Source organism: Carcharodon carcharias, chromosome 2 (assembly GCF_017639515.1).
Source record: "Carcharodon carcharias isolate sCarCar2 chromosome 2, sCarCar2.pri, whole genome shotgun sequence".
Lineage (NCBI taxonomy): Eukaryota > Metazoa > Chordata > Chondrichthyes > Lamniformes > Lamnidae > Carcharodon > Carcharodon carcharias.
Genome location: NC_054468.1, coordinates 163877272 through 163896175, shown reverse-complemented (window position 1 = coordinate 163896175; position 18904 = coordinate 163877272). Strand labels below are relative to the sequence as shown.

The 18904-nt window shown below is 38.5% G+C and overlaps 1 protein-coding gene across 5 annotated transcripts in view; it reads right to left on the bottom strand.

The window, feature by feature from the left end:
* The window catches only part of usp34 (ubiquitin specific peptidase 34), a 269588-nt gene that overhangs the window by 223021 nt on the left and 27663 nt on the right, over positions 1-18904 (bottom strand). For all 5 annotated transcript variants that reach the window (XM_041211861.1, XM_041211887.1, XM_041211870.1 and 2 more), the window contains exons 2-4: positions 9613-9700; positions 4536-4959; positions 1892-1942 (exon numbers count right to left, since the gene is read on the bottom strand). In XM_041211861.1, the coding sequence (XP_041067795.1) occupies positions 1892-1942; positions 4536-4959; positions 9613-9700 (563 nt within the window). The remainder of the gene's footprint in view (positions 1-1891; positions 1943-4535; positions 4960-9612; positions 9701-18904) is intronic.

Below are 18904 nucleotides of genomic sequence, written 5' to 3'. Positions count from 1 at the left end.
ATCATAAAAATAAAATAATTCACACAAGATATTCAAAACAAAATTATGAAATTTTCCTTTCCCCCCTCACCTCCCCCCATTAGAAATGGTGCTTTTTTTTAAAAAGATCTGGCTAACAGTAGGATTAAATAAAATAGGGAATTTTTAGGGAGCCAGAGCTATTTCTTGACACTTTTACAATGACTAACACTTTCCACTTAACTTCTTTCAAGCTATGTAGAAAGCTAAAATTAATGCATATATTCCACAAGTTTTAACGCAATAGAACTATATTCATCAACACAGAATTTGCATCTTTACAATATTTTCTCTGCAATTTCAATACAGATGCAAACATTGCAATTGGATCCCAATAAACAAGCATTCAAATAGCTAGAAATGCTAGTGAAACTCAGCAGGTCTGACAGCATCTGTGGAGAGAGAAACAGAGTTAACGTTTCAAGTATGCACGACTCTTCTTTAGCTCTAAAGAAGTTGTGCGGACTCAAAGTGTTAACTCTGTTTCTCTCTCTCCACAGATTCTGTCAGACCTGAGCCTTTCCAGCATTTTCTGTTTTTATTTCATGTTTCCAGCATCTGCAGTATTTTGCCTTTATTCAAATAGCTGGTATTGTTTTCCAAATTATCAAATTCACCTGAACTTCAAATTGGACAAAGCATCCATCTAAAAATGTCAACTTCTCCATTCTCATCACAGATGCTGCCTGACACACTGGTTGTTTCCAGCATTTTCTGTTTTTACTTGGCAGCTTCCAGCAGCTGCAGTTCTTAGTTTTTGCCAAGTTTAATGAGATGTTGCATTTATCATAAGGGGTAGAGAACATAAAAGAGAGCACTACTGTGCAGATATTATAGAGTGCGCTGATCTGACCTCATTATGGATTATTATATTTGAGTGCTCACATTAAGTATTAGCTGGCCCATTGGAAAAGTCCAGCAATAATTCACCAGGCTGATGGACAAGATGTAGGGACCTGGCTATGATGAGACACTGGAATATACCAGAGTTACATACGAGAGGGTTCAGAAGATTATGGGGTGATTTGATTAAAGTGTTTAAAATTAAGAAAACTGACAGGGTACACTGGGAATGATTCTTCCATAAACATACTTATTTGCACAAGGGGTTGAAATAATGTGAATGAATTGCCAAAGGTGTTAGATGCAGAATTAATTGAGGTTTTAAAACAGATATAGATTATTACTTGAGAAATAAAAGCATTAAGAATTTTAAGGGGGGGGCATGGCATTGGAACTAAAATGCTTAACAAAATGATGCTGCCAATAATGGACCAACTAGCCTATTTTTGTTCATGTAAAGAATTACTACTTCTAAAGTTAGTTAAGAATATTTTTATCTTACAATCCGCATTTTACATTTAACAAGCAAATGTGATTAATTATAATTGTGTCACAAACTGCAGTTCCAAAAGACAATTTCTGATGTACTAGACTTTCCAAGAAATAGTTCTTGATCCATACGATCACAATAATACCTTGTAATCAACAAACTCAGCCCATTATACAGCCAGAAAAATCATTTGAGTGTTGTATTGGATATGAGGGTTTCACATGTTGCATCAGTTTAGTTTTCTTGGTGGGAAAAAAAGCTCTACTGCAGCTCAGGCTCTATTACTGATAAACTAATCTCTCAATATGCTTTTCTCTCTGTCCATGAAACAGAAATTGAGTCATGATATTTGGGGAAAAAAAGCTAAAATTAGAATCAGGTATACGTATACGGAGCTTTTGTATTTGGGCTTAGGTCAAAGTTTTTAAGAATTTGAGGCTTAAACATGCTTTTTTTACAAAATTAATATTTACTTGTCCTTTTAAAATTCTAAAGCCAAACCCAAATAATATAAAATTATTCAAAAAAACTGTTACTTACATTCATATCACAAAACGCCCCTAATAAGTTGCTTTCATGAGCTGAAATATCCTAGTTTAAAGAAAAGTTAGTACAATTTAAATTAAAAAAAACATTCTCCAAAATGTCTTTGAAAGTACAACACATTCTATCAGGCAATAGTAGAGGCAAACGACAAAGCTGACCCTATCCATATTAGTAGATTAAAAAAGCATGGTTTCACATTGACTAATAAGAAAATCATTTAACTTCTACAGTGTCAGCATTAGTTCAATGGTAGCATTTTCAACCAAGTCAGGTGGCAATTTTAACCCAAGCCCAACTGCAGCAATTGAGCACATAACCTAGTCCGATAAGATGTTTCTAATGAGGCCCAGTCTGCCTGCACAGGCGGAGGTAAAGAGGTCCTACTGCATTAATGAAAAGAACAAAGGAGTTCTTCCTGAACCCTGGGCAACATTTATCCCTCAACCAACATCATCTACATTTATATAGTGCCTTTAACATAGATAAAGTATCCTAATGTGTCCCAAAGGAGCATTATCAAATAAATTATGACACAGAGCCACAGAAGGGGACATTAGGACAAGTTATTAAAAGTTTGGTTAAAGAGGTAGGTTTTAAACAGTGTCTTAAAAGGAGAAGAATGTAGTAGACAGGTGGTGAGGTTTAAGGAAGTGAATTACACAACTTAAGGCGTAGGTGGCTAAAGACACAGCTAACAATGGTGCAGCAATGAAAAATGGAGACATGTGAGGCCAGAAGTGGTGGAACGCGGCATTCTCAGAGGGCTGCGCAGCTGCAGGAGATTACAGAAATAGGGAGGGATAAGGAATGGAGGGATTTGAAAAAATGTATGAGAATCTTAAAAGAGAGGTGTTGCCAGTGAGGACAGAGTCAATAGGGGTGATGGGTGGACATTAGTTAGCATACAGGCAGTAGAGTTTTGGATAAGCAATGGAATAGATAAGTCTAGAGGAGCAAAGGCATGAACGAGGGTTTCAGCTCTATATGAGTATATGAGCTGAGGCAGGATGGAGACGGCACATGTTATGAAGGTGGAAGAATGCAATCTTGATGATGGAGTGGATATGGGGTCAGAAGCTCAGCGTAGGGTCAAATAGGATGCCAAGGTTGCAAATGAGTTGATTCGGCCTCAGTACTCAGGGTGTGGGATCAAGTTGGTTGTGTTGATCAAAGACAATGGTTTGGATCCTTCCAATATTTGGTTGGAGGAAATTTTTCCTCATCCAATACTGGATGTCAGACAAGCAGTGTTAACTGGTTATCTGTGTCAATGCTGTTTGTGGGACCTTGCTGCATGAAAATTGGCTACATATTTGCCTATATAACAATAACAATTACAATCAATTAATTACTTTTGAAGTGTAAAGTGCTTGGGAATGTCATAAAGTGCTATCTAAATGCAAATTTCTCTTCTCACAAGTTCTTTTCTCTCTTGTAGTTGGGTTTACTTTAAAAATTTTGCAAGACCCTTAATGAAAATCTGTGTTTGGAAACCTTAAGTGTGTGCACGACAAATTCAATTATGACATAAAAATTACTGTGCACGTTCTTCACTCAGTATCATGAAGATAATAAGGCAAGGTTCCAAAATTCCAATCAAATTTATAATGGCATTTGCTTTGGTTATTTCACTTTAAGGCCTAAGATTTCCTTTCAATAGTACAGAGAACACATGGCATTAAGACAGTGACAAATCTAATTCCAAACAATAAATAATTCTTCAAACATTATACATAAGTTTGTACATTGATGTTTTCCCACTTACTGAGGTCAGCCACTAATACCCATGGAGAATTCACTAGTAGTTTTGGTAACTGGACTTCAGTGCTTGCTGAAACTACCATAGGGATCTATCGGGTCAAATTATGCTGTGCGATACTGGCATACCAATTCATTCATATGTTAAACGAAAATTCCTCTAATCAGTGCTTTAACCAACACTCTAACTAACAAACATTTGACATTATTTTTTCCTTTCAGTTGACCATAAAAGCAGAATTCTTGGCCAATCATGAATAAAACACTTCTTAAATCGGAATCACCTAAAGAAACCTCAAATGTTGGTGTTTATAGTTTCCTTACACATTTTAGCTAGCAGTAGTAAGCTGCTACCGAGGGAGAAACAAAGGCTGATCTCAAAAACATTACCCTTCAGAGTGCTGTTCTCATCCCCACCCACAAAATTAATTTGGTGTAGAAATGATGTCTTTGAGGATAAACACCCAGTGAAGTTGCTTGTCCTACAAAAATTAATTTCTATTTCTTCTGATAATCACATCCATCACCATCAGTTTGCCATTACAACTCAGTTTAAAAAGCCCCACAACCCCATAACACCACAAAGTTAGCATGGAAACATCAAGCATTATAAAGCGGCCAAAACTATTTTCTGAATTGTCCAAAATAATTTATCCGACTTTTTCTTTCCTTACATTGTAAGTCACACACCTAATATTTTAACTAAGTTTTTTAAGTGGATGTTTTCCATATCTAACCAATTTTGAGCAAGTTAAATTTCAAATTGTAAAATGCACAAAGTTAAATGTAATTTTTTTTCCCTCAAAGCAATGGAAATTTGCAAAAACTAAAACTACTGAATCACGTGTATCGACTGATGCTGCAAAGAAATACATTATACCTCTATAGTGGCATGAGTGTTATGTTTGTAGGCAGTATACAAAGGAAACTGAATCTGAAAAATCTTTGCCACACATAACAGCAACTTTTCTTTCTCCTCTGTACTCCATGTGCTAAATGGATCAGTGCTCCGAGCAGAAATCTCCTCAGTCCTCCCATATGTTCTATTATCTGCTTTCTTCTCCACAAAATCCTTTGATTTCCGACCAATATCTTCTTCATCTTTATTACACTCGCCTTCCTGATTAGCCTGTTCATGGATTTTCTGATTCAGATCCTGCCACGATGAATCATTACTAGTGCAAATTTTACATAACTGGTCCTGGAGAGCCTGGACTTGGGCAGTCACCATATTGATAAGGGCATAAACCACCTGGTTGAAGATTTCCAGGTGCTTGTACTCCTTGAAGCAACAAAGACATTGCCTATAAGAAGGAAACATAGTATTAATAGTTTACAGTAAACATAAGATTGGGCAAAATATTAAGGGAAGTTACCCAAATGTTAATTCTGTATAAAATCTAGGCATCTATTACTTTCAGATGGGGAGTGAGGATTGAGAAAAAGAAAAATCCTTACATATCATGACACAGTGAATATAATTATGATAGTGTTAAAGGTAGTTTGCAAAGATCTTTAGAATCTCTAGAATGTACTGTAGACATTTGTTTTTGCAAAAACCTGAACAGTAATTTACTTTCAGCACAGTAATAGTGAGCAAAATCTCAAAATTGTATCTGAAGATAGGGCATTACTACATCATGTGACAAGGGCATTCGATGCAACTCAGATGTCAGACTAGAATGCAAGGATGAGAATGACAGCAAAACGAGACTTAAGAAAATAAATAAAATGTTGTAAGCTCTAAGTTTATTTTCAAGAGATGCATTCTTATTGTAAAATGCAAGTGCCAGAAGTGATATTATTCTAAAGAACCTACATTTCTTACTTTATTTAAATACCAAAGACTAGAATTGACAACACAAAACTCAAGCATCAAATAGCAATGTAAATAGCACTTCAAATGTTCATGTGAAGCAATCCCTACCATGGTAAGTTCAAATCTACCAGCAAGGCAAACTGAGAACTTGTTACATTTGGTTGGATTGCTTGATATTAATCATTCTGTAAACAGGATGCTAAAACTCAATATTCAAGAACCTCCAAGCAGAGGTTTCTCTAACGGGAGATCTGAACTAGTTCTATCGGTGGATCACATAATTTTAATTTAATTTTCAGCACCAAGCCAGTTGGTACCAACATTTCTTACTGCCAGACTATGCCATTCAAATCAGGCCTGTTCTCATCATTGATTAAACTGGCCTAGTCACTTTTGATTACTATCAATAGGCATTCAGCAACATTCAATTCAATGTAGATAGACATCTTATCCTTGTTGTATTTGTCCATCTTGTTCGAAACAACACAGGAAATATGGTGCAGCCATTTCTTACAAGTGCATTTGTGAATCCAGGCCAAATTTGGTAAATCACAGTATTGCATTTAGTTAAAAAGCATTTTACGCAACAAGAGTGGACTACTGTATCATGCACAGATTTAAAGGATTTGGCAGACTCAAGTATGGAGGCCTTTTGTTTCATTTTGATAGATGAAATCTATCGCATAAATCAATGACAACAAGCATACTGTACAACCATAACCCAGTTGAGCACATACACATACAGTGTTCAAGCAAGGAATAAGGGCATGATTTTCTTAAAATCTAACCCACGGGGCTCAAAATTATCTCAGTGACTGGAGCTCATGGGAAAACTTCCCCATGTTTAGATAAGATACATGGGGGATTTTTTTGCTCTTACAAATTTCAATGTGATTCACATGTGCGATTTCCTTCTTACCTTTACAAACAGGACTGACACCAGTGGAGAACCAAACCCACAGGCTGCCCATGGCGACACCTGGTGGCCAACCTTGTAACTGCATACAGATTCAAAGTATAAAACAGCAGCTATTGTATGAGCCACCTGATGTTAGCAATACTGAACTGTAGTAACACTAGCTAAAATCTTATCACTGGAAACTCCAGTCACAACACCATCTATGGGCTCCTTAGGCATCACAGTGAGATCTAACATAAAATTCCCTGAACACAGTTGTCCTAAGGACTTTCAATGCATTTTAAACGGAAAGTTGCATTCCACCAGTCAGTTTCATGATAAAATATCAATATTATAAAAGGTGCCAACCTTGGCCATTAAAATTGAAATTCAGGAAAGCCAAACAACATGTTTTTAAAAAAAAGTTGTAAGTTTTCTCCTAAGACTTTACTATAACTTAAGATAGATAAACTAGTGGCACAGATGGAGAAAAATGGTTTAAATCTAATTACAGAGACATGGTTACAAGGTTGGGGAATAAATATTTCAGGGTACACAACATTTCAAAAAGACAAACAGAATGGAAAAGGAGAAACAATCACCCTGATAGTAAAGGTTGACATAGGGACAGTAGTGAGAAAGGATTTTGGCTAAGATCAGGTAGTAGAATCAGGATGGATAAAGATTAGGAATAACAAGGGTCTGAAAAAGCTAGTGGGAGTAGTTTTTAGGTCCCTCAACCGTAATTGGATCGAGTATTAAGCAAGAAATCAATGGAGCTTAAACAAAGGCGACATAATAATTGTGGGAGGGCTTTAATCTTCATGTAGACTGGCCCAATCAAATTGGCAAAGGTGGTCTGGATTATGCATTTGTAGAGTGCTTTTGTGACAGTTTCCTGGAACAATATGTTGTGGACCAAATAGGGATAAAGCTATTTTAGAAGTACTATTGTGGAATGAGGCAGAGTTAATTAGTAATCTCATAGTAAACGATCCGCTGGGAAAAAGTGATCCATTAGACAATTGAATACCATATTAAGTTTGAAAGCAACATAATCCAGTTCCAAACAAGAATCGCAAACTTAAAGCCAATTACATAGGGGAGAGGCAGCTAAAACTGATTGGGCAAATAAACTAAAAGGTACAGCAGTATATAAACAGTGGGAAGCAATGAAAGAAACAATTCAAAATGTTCAACAAAAATACATTTCAATAAGAGACAAAACTCAGCAAGATCGATCCATCCATGGCATACTAAGGAAGTTAAGGATAGTAATAGCATAAAAGAGGCTTATAATGTTGCAAAGAATAGTAGTAAGCCTGTGGATTGGGAGCACTTTAGAAATCAGCAAAGTGCCACCAAATAACAGATAAAAAGGGAACAGGTAGAATATATGACAGTAAACTAGCCAGGAATATAAAAAGAGATTGTAAGAGTTTTTTCAGGTAATGGAAGGTAGCTGAAGTAAATGTTGGTCCCTTAGAGGCAGAGGGAGGAGAAAATTTTCATGGTGAATGGGGAAATGGAAGAGACAAGAAAGAATATTTTGTGTTTATCTTCGTAGTAAAAGACACAAATTACATACCAGAAATAGAGCCCCCAAGGGGCTAGTAAGAGAGAGAAAAACTTAAAATATCAGCAGAAAAGAAATATTTGAGAAACTTAAGGGACCAAAATCTGACAAACCCCCAGAATCTGATGGCCAACAGCCTAGGATTCTTAAAGAGGTAACTGCAGAGATGCAGAGATAGCAGATGCAATGGTTATTATTTTCCAAAAGTCCCTAAATTCTGCAACAGTGCTAGCAGATTTGAAGATTTCAAATGTAATATTGCATTTCAGGAAAGGAAGGAGAGAGAAAACAGGGAACTACAGGTCAGTTAGCATTACATCAGTCATCATGTAGATGCTGAAATTTATTATTATGGAAGAAGTGTTAAAATGCACTTAGTAAGTCATTGTCTGACCAGACAATATCAACATGGTTTTATGAAAGAGAAATTGTATTTGCGAAATCTATTAACTTTTTGAAGATATAACCAGTAGAGTAGATATAGGAAACCTAGTAGATATTGTATACTTGGGTTTCAGAAGGGCAGTGGATAAGGCACCACCCAAAAGGTTTATAGACAAGATAAGGACTCAAGGAGTTGAGGGTAAAATATTAGCATGGATAGAAGATTTGTTTATCAACAGTAAGCATAGAGTAGGACTAAACAAGGCATTTTCAAGTTGGCCGTAACAATTTACAATCCATATTAATGACATGGATGAAGAGAGAGAGAGAGTAATGTATGTAATTTTTCTGACAATACAAACCTAGGTGGGAAAGTCAGCTGTGAGGAGGACATAACAAGGCTGCAAGGAGATATAGACAGTGAATGGGTAACCAGGTGGCAGGTAGAGGATAATGCGGGGAAGTCTGAGATTATTCACTTTTGTAGTAAGAACAGAAAAGCAGAAAAATTTTTGGAGGGCATGAAACCTGTAAATGTTGCTGTTCAGAGAACTTGGGTGTATTCTTACAAGCACAGAAAGTTAGCGTGCAGTTGCAAAGGCACTTAAGGGAGTAAATGCCATGTTGACCTTTATTGCAAAGGGATTGAATAAGGAACTCTTGCTACAATTGTACAGGGCTTTGGGGAGACCATATCTGCAGTACTGTGTGCAGTTTTGGTCTCCCTATCTAAGGAAAGTATACTTGCATTGAGCGGTACAGTGAAGGTTCACTAGATTGGTTCCTGGGATGAGAGGGTTGCCCTGTGAGGGAGGCTAAGAAAATTGGGCCTATACTCTCTGGAAATTAGAAGAATGAGCGATGATCTCATTGAGAGACAAAATTTTCTGAAGGGATTTGACAGGGTAGACAATAAAGGGACAGATCATTTAGAACTGAGATGAGGAGAAATTTCTTCACTGAAAGGGTTGTGAATCTTTGGAATTTGTTACCTCAGAGCATTATGGATACTCCATCATTGAGTGTATTTAAGGCTAGGACAAACAGGTTTTTGGTCTCTCAGGGAATCAAGGGATATGGGGAGCGGGCGAGAAAACTGAGTTGAGGCCCAAGATAAGCCATGATTGTAATGAATGGTGGAGCAGGCTCGCGTGGCTGCATACTCCTATTTCTTATGTTCTCATATTACATTGTGCCTGTATGTCTCAAATAAACAGAAAAATGCAGTTCATTACTGCAAAGTCATTCATACAGACATTATAAATAAAAAGTAAACATACCTTTGTGTCCAAGAGTTGATGTAATTAAATATCTTGAGAGCATGTTCCTTTTTAAGCTGCAACCCTTCATTACTTTCTGTTTCAGATACTGTAGGGAGAAGACAACAAAAATTCATTAATCTTATCTGGAGCACAAGAACAGGCATTTCGGCCTAACTGACCTATGTTAGCATTTATACTCCAAAACAAACCTCCCACTATAACCTTCCCACCCTGCATCTGGAACCCTCCCTTCCCTTCTCCCTCATGCATGCATCTCCTCTTAAATACACCAATTCTCTCTGCATCAACCACCTCTTGTGGCAGCATGTTCCTCATTCTCATCGCCATTCTCTCATGAAAGAATTTTTGCATTCAGAGAGTTCTGTCTATCATTGAGTAACTATAGTTAACTATTATCCTTCCCCAGTGAGGGCAAGGACCAAGAATAAAAGTTCTCAATTGGGGAAAAGCTAATTTTACTAAATTGGGATGTGATTTAGCTAAAGTGGACTAGAAACAGCTACCTAAAGATGAATCAGCGCTAGATCAGTGGGAGGCATTCAAGAAAGAAATAATGAGGGTTCCGAGCAGCTGGACCAACAAATCCTCGATGTGAAGAGGCTTAACGGATACAGACATTGCAATCAGGAAGGAGTGTGAAATATTGGGTGAAATTAACATAGTGAAAGAGAGGTATTAAGAGATTTAGCATCTTTGCAAATGGATAGATCCCCAGGCCCAGACAAAACATGTCCTAGGTTGTTAAGGGGAGCAAGACAAGAAAAATAGGAAGCTCTTACCATCATTTTCCGATCCTCTCTGGCTATAGGCATGGAGCCAGAGGACCAGAAGACAGCTAATGTTCTATCATTGTTTAAACAGAGAGAAAAGGATAGACTGAGTAATAACAGGTCAATCAGCCTAACTTCAATGGTGGGAAAATTATTGGAAAAAAATTCTGAGGGACAGAACAAATATTCATTTAGAAAGACATGGATTAATCAAAGAAAGTCTGCACAGATTTGCTCAGGGAAGGTCACGTCTAACAACTCTGAGATTTTAAAAGAAGTAACAGGGAGGCTCAATGAGGGTATAGTGCATTTGATGTAGTCTATATGGATTTTAGCAAGGCTTTTGACAAGGTTTTACATGGCAAGCTGGTCACAAAAGTAAAAGGCCAGGGAACCCAAGGCAAAATGTCAAGCTGGATCCAAAGTTGACTCAAGAGGCAAGAAGGAAAGGGTAATGGTCAATGGGTATTTTTGTGGCTGTAAGGTAGTTTCCAGTGGGTGGTCCCTTGCTTTTTGTGGAATATATATCAATTATTTGACCTTAATGTAAGGGGGTATGATCAAGATATGTTGCAGATGATACAATAATTGGCCATATGATTGACAATGAAGGAAGATGCGGACTGCATGAAGATATCAATGAATTAATCAGGTGGACAGAACAGTGGCAAATGGAGTTCAATTCAGAAGTATGAGGTAATGTATTTGGGAAGGCCAACTAGGCATGGGAATAAATGGTAGGATACCAAAAAGGATGAAGGAACAGAGGGACCTTGGAGTGCATGTCCACAGATCCCTGAAGGTGACTGGAGAAATGGGTAAAATGGATGACAAGGCATACAGGATACTTGCATTTATTAACTAACGCACAGAATGCAGGTATAGTGTCTCAAATCTGGTTGTCCAAAAATCCGGAGTTGTCTGAAAACCAGACACTTTTAGAATGCGCCATGCATCAAGTTTATTTGACTAAAATAAAAAACTAACTCATCTGGACAATTTGCCTAGGCTAAGCATTGGTGCAGTGTGGCACCAGACTAGTTATCCGCTTCGCTGCTTGCGCGCCAGTCTATTCCCACACTCCAAGCAACCTTTGACCCCACCTAACTCAGCTTGGCCAGAACCACCCAACCCAAAATCCAACAAGACTACAGTCCCAAGGTTGCCGGTTTTGAGACACTACTATATAAGAGCAAACAGGTTATGCTAGAACTGCATAAAACACTGGTTAGGCCACAGCTGGTGTGCAGTTCCTATCGTTGCACAATAAGACAGAAATGATTTTCTTCGGAACTGAGGAAGCTGAGGGGAAAAACTAATTGAAGTGTATAAAATTATGATGGGTCTAGACAGCTGATAGGAAGATCCTATTCCCCCTTGGTTGAGGGGTCCATAACCAGGCAGCATAGATTTAGGGTAAGGATTTAGGAAGTTTAGAGGTGAAAGATTTTCACTACAAGGCGATGGGGATCAGGAACCCACTTCCTGAAAGAGATGGTAGAGGCAGAATCCTCACAACATAGAAAAAATAATTAACGTGCACTCAAAGTGCCATAACCTGCAAGGCTATGGATCAAGAGCTGGTAAGTGGGATTAGGCTGATTGGTTTCTTGTCGGCTGGCATGGACACAATGGGCCAAATGGCCTTGTTCTGAGCTGTAAATTTCTATGAATGGGAATTAATCACTATTATACATCAATAGGTCACAAAATATTGTTCTTTTACATAGGTAAAAGAGAAGTGCATTGAGCCCCTCAAGCCTATTCTACCATTCAATTAAACATAATTTAGGAATAAAGAAAGAGGAGATACTAGAAAGGCTGGCAGTACTTAATATGTCACCTGGTCCAGGTGGGTTGCATCCAAAGTTGCTCAGAAAAGAAAGGGTAAAAAATTGCAGAGGTGTTTGGCATGGTCTTCTAATCCTCCTTTGGCACACGGGTGATGCCGGGGCTAGAGGACTGCAAATGTTACATCTTTGTTCAAAAAACGTGGAGAAGGATAAACCTGTTGTTTTTGATAAATCTGTATAGGGCATTAATGACTTGGAGGGATTTCAGGGTAGAGGGCATTTTTTTTAAAGTTTGAAGATGGCACAAAATTTGAACGTGTAGCAAACAGTGAAGATGATAGATTGAAAGGACAAGCAAGCTAGACAGATACATTGCAGATGAAATTTAATACCAATAAGCACAAGGTGAAACATTTTGGTGGCAAGCATGAGAAGAGATAAAATAAGCTAAATGATGAAATTGTAAGAAGAGTGCAAGAGCAAAGAGACCTGAGCATGGTTATGCACTAATCTTTGAAGCTGGTAGGACAGGTTAATAAAATCAGTAAAATTAGTAAATAAAACATATGGAATTCTGGGCTTTATAAATAGAAACAGAGTACAAAAGTCAGGAAGTTATGCTAAACCTATATAAAATGCTAATTTGTCCCTAGCTGAATAACTGTGCCCAATTCTGGGCAGTTTATAGATACCTGGGTCTGTGTTAGTACAAAACAAAAACAGAATTACCTGGAAAAACTCAGCAGGTCTGGCAGCATCGGCGGAGAAGAAAAGAGTTGACGTTTCGAGTCCTCATGACCCTTCGACAGAACTTGAGTTCGAGTCCAAGAAAGAGTTGAAATATAAGCTGGTTTAAGGTGTGTGTGGGGGGCGGAGAGAGAGAGAGAAGTGGAGGGGGTTGGTGTGGTTGTAGGGACAAACAAGCAGTAATAGAAGCAGATCATCAAAAGATGTCAAGGGTGACATCTTTTGATGATCTGCTTCTATCACTGCTTGTTTGTCCCTACAACCACACCAACCCCCTCCACTTCTCTCTCTCTCTCTCCGCCCCCCACACACACCTTAAACCAGTTTATATTTCAACTCTTTCTTGGACTCGAACTCAAGTTCTGTCGAAGGGTCATGAGGACTCGAAAAGTCAACTCTTTTCTTCTCCGCCAATGCTGCCAGACCTGCTGAGTTTTTCCAGGTAATTCTGTTTTTGTTTTGGATTTCCAGCATCCGCAGTTTTTTTGTTTTTATCTGTGCTAGTACAGCCTTTCACAAAAGAACTGGCTTGCCAATATTTGGAATGTGGCATTTTGCCATGAGTCAAGCACAGGATATATCCAAGTGGATCTCCTGTGGTGTTGCTCACAGTACCAGCTGCATGATATAGCGTCAAATGAACCATAGATTATCATGTTACAGTGAATCTAGTCCCTTGAAGACTGATATTTCTAATTATTGTCAAATGAGCACTAGGAGAGTTTCATTTATGATCAGACGACAGGTCAAAAAACTGGTTTTGTCTTTTTAAAAAAATTTCAAATGTTCAAGTCAATCAACAAGCTTAAGACATTTCCGCTTCAGTACCTTATTTAAATTAGAACAACCATTTCTGTTTCTTTCACTTTTTTTTCCTTTGAGCCAGGCAATTATTGGCAACAAGAAATCTGAGTGCCCCGCTTGAACTGTGACAGACAGGAAAGGCATGATCATACTTTGAACTTTGATAGGACTGTCCCTGAAGTTTTGCAGCACTGGAAAGAGGAAACCTGACATCTGCCTTCATTGGAGTTATATAGTACCAGGGGTGGGGAGAGGGGAAAAACAAGACTGTGGCAGCTTAGAAAAGAGAAACCGATTACATTTGAGAGATAAATGGTTTAATATTTTTGATATAAAATAGCATAAGCTCCAAAGAGTAATGCTACAGGAGATTCGTGTTTCTCAGCAGTACACGGAGTACGACACTGCCAGTGGTTAAAACAGCTAAATTGGTGTGACAGCTTACATGGGCAGCTTCCATCATAAAACTGAATAAAGGGATTATATTGGATAGAAATTGTCACAAACATTTGACAGTTATAAAGGTTTTACAGACAGGGAGTGCCCACATAAACAGGTGTTGGCAGGAGGTAAAACATTTGTTGAATGTTTTACTTGTGCAAGTGTTAGTTTGTATACTCAGGAAGGTTGTGTTCATCTGGCATGCAACAGCAACTGTGTCATGAAGGGTAAACCTGGGGGCAGTGTATAAGTAGAATATTTATTTTCTGAAAGAAATTAAAAGGTCATGTTTATCGTTAATGTGTGTGAAGGTGGATGTGTGAATTATGGAGGGAGAGGGAAAGTTAGCGACTTTGGATTCAACTGTGGAGGTATAAAAGCATACAGTTCAGTGGTGGAGAAATATACAGCCATGAGGAATAAGGAGGCAGAATTTGGTTTGAAGAGAAATTAGTGTTGGTGTTGGTTGTCACTTGGCCAAATCAAGGGAATTTTGAAAGGATGGGAATGAAGAAAGGTAGAAATTGAGTTTATTAGCGGTGAGTATAAGACAGGTAATGGGAAGTGCAAGTAGGAAGGAGAGTAAATGCAACTATGAAGTAGAGAACAGCAACACAATCCTGGGGTTGGGTGCTTTGGCCTGGATTTCACAGTTAGTAGTAAAATGACAGCACTCGCCACTGGCAAAGTCAATATTGGCCCCTTAGAGAATGAGGATGGGGAAATAATAAAGGGGAACCAGGAAATGGCAGAGGAGTTGAATAAATACATTGCATCAGCCTTGATGGTAGAAGACACTAATAGCATACCAAAAATACTAAATAATCACGGAGCAAAAAAGGTAGGGGGGGGGTTGGAATAAATACAATAACTATCACTAGAGAAAAAGTACTAGGGAAACTAAAGCCGCTAAAGGCTCATAAGTCAAGTGGACCTGATGGGTGGCAGCCTAGGTTATTAAAGGAAATAGCTGCAGAGATGGTGGGTGCACTTGTAGTAAACGTCCAAGGGTCCTCAGATTCTGGAAAACTCCCTTATTCAAAAAGGGAAACAGACAAAAAACAGGTAGCTATAGGCCAGTCCCTTAACATCTGTCATTGGGAAAATGTTGCAGTCTGTTAGAAAGGATGTAATAGCAGAGCATTTAGAAATACATAATCTAATCAAACAAAATCAGCATGGCTTCATGAAGGGGAAATCACGCCTGACAAACTTATTAAAACTCTTTGAGGAGGTAACAAACAGGATAAAGAGGAACCAGGATATGATATTTGGATTTCTGAAAGGCATTTGATAAGGTACCACACATAAGGTTACTTAATAAGAAAAGAGCCCATGGTGTTGGGGATAGTATATTAGCATGGATAGAGGACTGGCTAACTAATAGACGACAGAGTTGGGATTCGGGGGCGGGGGGTGCATTTTCAGGATGGCAACCTGTAACAAATGGAGTGCCACAGGGATCAGTGCTAGGGCCACAATTATTTACAATATATATTAATGACTTGGATTAGGAAAAGGAACGTACCATCACCAAGTCTGTGGCTGACACAAAAATAGGTGGGAAGGCAAGTGGTAAGGACGACTCAGAGTCTACAAAGGGATATAGACAGGTTAAGTGAGTGGGCAAAAATGTGGCAGATGGAAAATAATGTGGGAAAGTGTGAGGTTATGCACATTGGCAGGAAGAATAGAGGAGCTGAATATTATTTAAACAGAGAAAGATGAAGAAAGTGCAGCACAGAGGGATTTGGGGGTCCTTGTGCACGAATCCCAAAAAGCTAGCATAAAAGTTCAGCAGTTAATAGGTAAGGTAAATGGAATGCTGGCCTTTATTTCAAAGGAAATTGAGTATAAAAATAGGGGAGTCTTGCTAAAACTATACAAGGCATAATTAGACCACACCTAGAATACTGTGAACAGTTTTGGTCCCCTAACCAAAGGAAAGATATACAGGCATTGGAGGCAGTCCAGATAAGGTTCACTAGGTTGATCCTGGGGATGGAGGGATTTTACGAGGACAGGTTGAGTCGGTTGGGCCTATATTCATTGGAGTTTAGAAGAATGAGAGGCGACCTTATTGAAACATATAAGATTCTTAGGGGGATTGACAGGGTAGAAGCTGAGAGGTTGTTTCCCCTTGTGGGAGAGTCTAGGACCAGAGGGCATAATCTCAGAGTAAGGGGGCACCCAATTAAGATAGAGATAAGGAGGAATTTCTTCTCTCAGAGGAAAGTCAATCTGTGGCATTCTTTACCGCAGAAGGCTGTAGAGGCTGGGTTGTTAAGTATATTCAAGGCTGAGATAGGCAGATTTTTAATCATTAAGGGAATCAAGATTTATGGGGAAAAGGCAGGAAAGTGTTGAGGATTATCAGATCAGCCATGATCTCATTGAATGGCGGAGCAGACTCGTTGGGCCAAATGGCCTACTTCTGCTCCTATGTCTTATGGGCCTCAAAGAAAGCTGCCCACAAAGAGCTATCAACTTCTGTGGGATGGATTTCTCCTTTCCCAATGTCAGGTTGAATCTGACACCAAGTCCAGAGGATCTCCAGGCAGGCGTCTAACAATAGCGATATCATTAAGTTGGCAGGAAATTACACAAATATTCTCAGATAGCAAACCAGGAAAAAGATACCAAATAATTTTCACTTTTAACTCAAAGTTACAACAAAATAAAATGATTGGGATGTACAAATGGGGTTAAGGTAGGCGTTGAAATATCAAACATAAAAAGAATTAAAGTGTGAATTATCGTAAAGGAGAAATCTGACATTCTAAAAATATAAAATTAGCTTTTCAGGACCAGGGAAGCTCATCACAGTATATCCTATAGGGAAGCAAGGAAAGCAACTTCTACATTTCTACATTTAACTGCACATGAACAAACTCCAGAAGTTGCTTTCATTTTCAGAGAAATAAAGTGGCAAATGCTTCATTATCATCATTATGACTGCAAAATCCAGGCCACTGTGATTCTGATTTTAGACAGAAAGGAGGTTATGTGGTGTGAGATTTGGCAGCATGATGTGAGAGCGTTGGATTGCCGGGTTTTGAAGTACACACAGAGGGGTCCAGTTTGGAACCACTGGAATAACCAGGCACAGCAATACTGAGGGACAGAGATGCTGGTTGTAATAAGGGAGGAGGAAGATTAAGAACTTGGGCCTGAGCTCCCAGACCCTTTAACTGCTATGGCACCCTAATGCGGCCAAGGAAGAGGTATTGACAACAAATTTAGAGCCAGGAAAGCAACATGAAATCTAATATCTTATTTTCAGCCATCAGTTTACTTCTCTTCTCTTTCACAAGTCAGGAACAATAATGATTTTTGATGCTCATCTTCACCAGTCAGAGAGTCTCCCCCACCCCCTGCTGTTAGCCAGGAACATTACAACTTTTAAAGCCCTTTAATGGGCAACAACAGGAGGCCCACAGACAAGCAAATATAAAATTTTAAACTGTATATGAGTTTTTTAAAAAGACATTTGTTCTGCTACATGGGTGACAATAGCAAGGCTGCATTTACTGACCCTGCCTTAGATACCAAGGACATTAAGAATCATCTACGTAGTGTGAAACTGGAGTCAGGTGTAGGCTAGATGGGTAGTGGTGACAGATTCCCTCTCCTGAAGAATGTTTGTGAACCAGTTGTGTTTTTATGAAAATCTGACAGCTTTCATGTCAATTTTATCTGATACCAGATAGATCACCAAGATTTAATGAATTCAGTCACTCAACTTGTCATAGTAGAATTTGAACTTATGACCAGTTGTTAGTCTAGTACTGTAACTATTGGGCTGCCATTCCCTACCAGCTAAGCAAACAGCTCCAAGAATGTATGCATGCATGTCTAAAAAGAATCAGGAAAAACTCAAGACATATGAAATGAATATCAGGCAAGAAGACTTGGGTACTTGAAGCTTTTTTAAATTCTAGTTCTAACAACTAATTTTCTTGAAAAGAAAAACAGAGCTATCACTTCACTTCAGAATTATTTATTACTTCTCATTGATTCACTCCAGTATGTTTTTGATGCATTTGATCACTAACCAATGCTTACCTGTTATCTCAATTTCTTGCCTGACACACACACATACACTTTTAATCATTAGCGGGATGTGAGCATTGTTGGCATGACTAGCATTTACTGCCCATCAGATGCCTGTGAGATGGTGGCGAGCTTCCTTGTTGAACCACTGCCATCCATGTGAAAGCTGAAACACAATGCTAGGAAGACTCAAGCCAATATCCAAGAACAGTACACTGAGCTATAAAAACTGTGAACGTACTCAACATTAACACACAGGAACAGGAGTCAGACATTTGGCCCTCAAGCCAGTACCACCATTCAATGAGATCATGACAGATCTGCAAACCAACTACAAATACTTTTGTCTTTGCCCTATATCCTATGCATCTTTGGTAGGTTTTTCTTAATTTGAAATTTGAGACTACAGCAGTTAACAACTGACCTAGCAGCAATGGCCATTTGTGGAAGAGGGTTTCAAACTTCTATCACCCTTTGCATATAGAAGAGTTTCCTAATTTCACTGCTGAAAGGCGTGGGTCTAATATTTACACTATGCCCCATACAGTCATCATCTAGCAGAAATAGTTTCTCTCTATCCAACTCTCCTAATATCTTGAAAACTTTGATAAAATCACTTGCTAATCTTCTGAATTCTAGAGTGTACATTCCCGGTTTGTGCATTCTCTCCTCATAATTTAA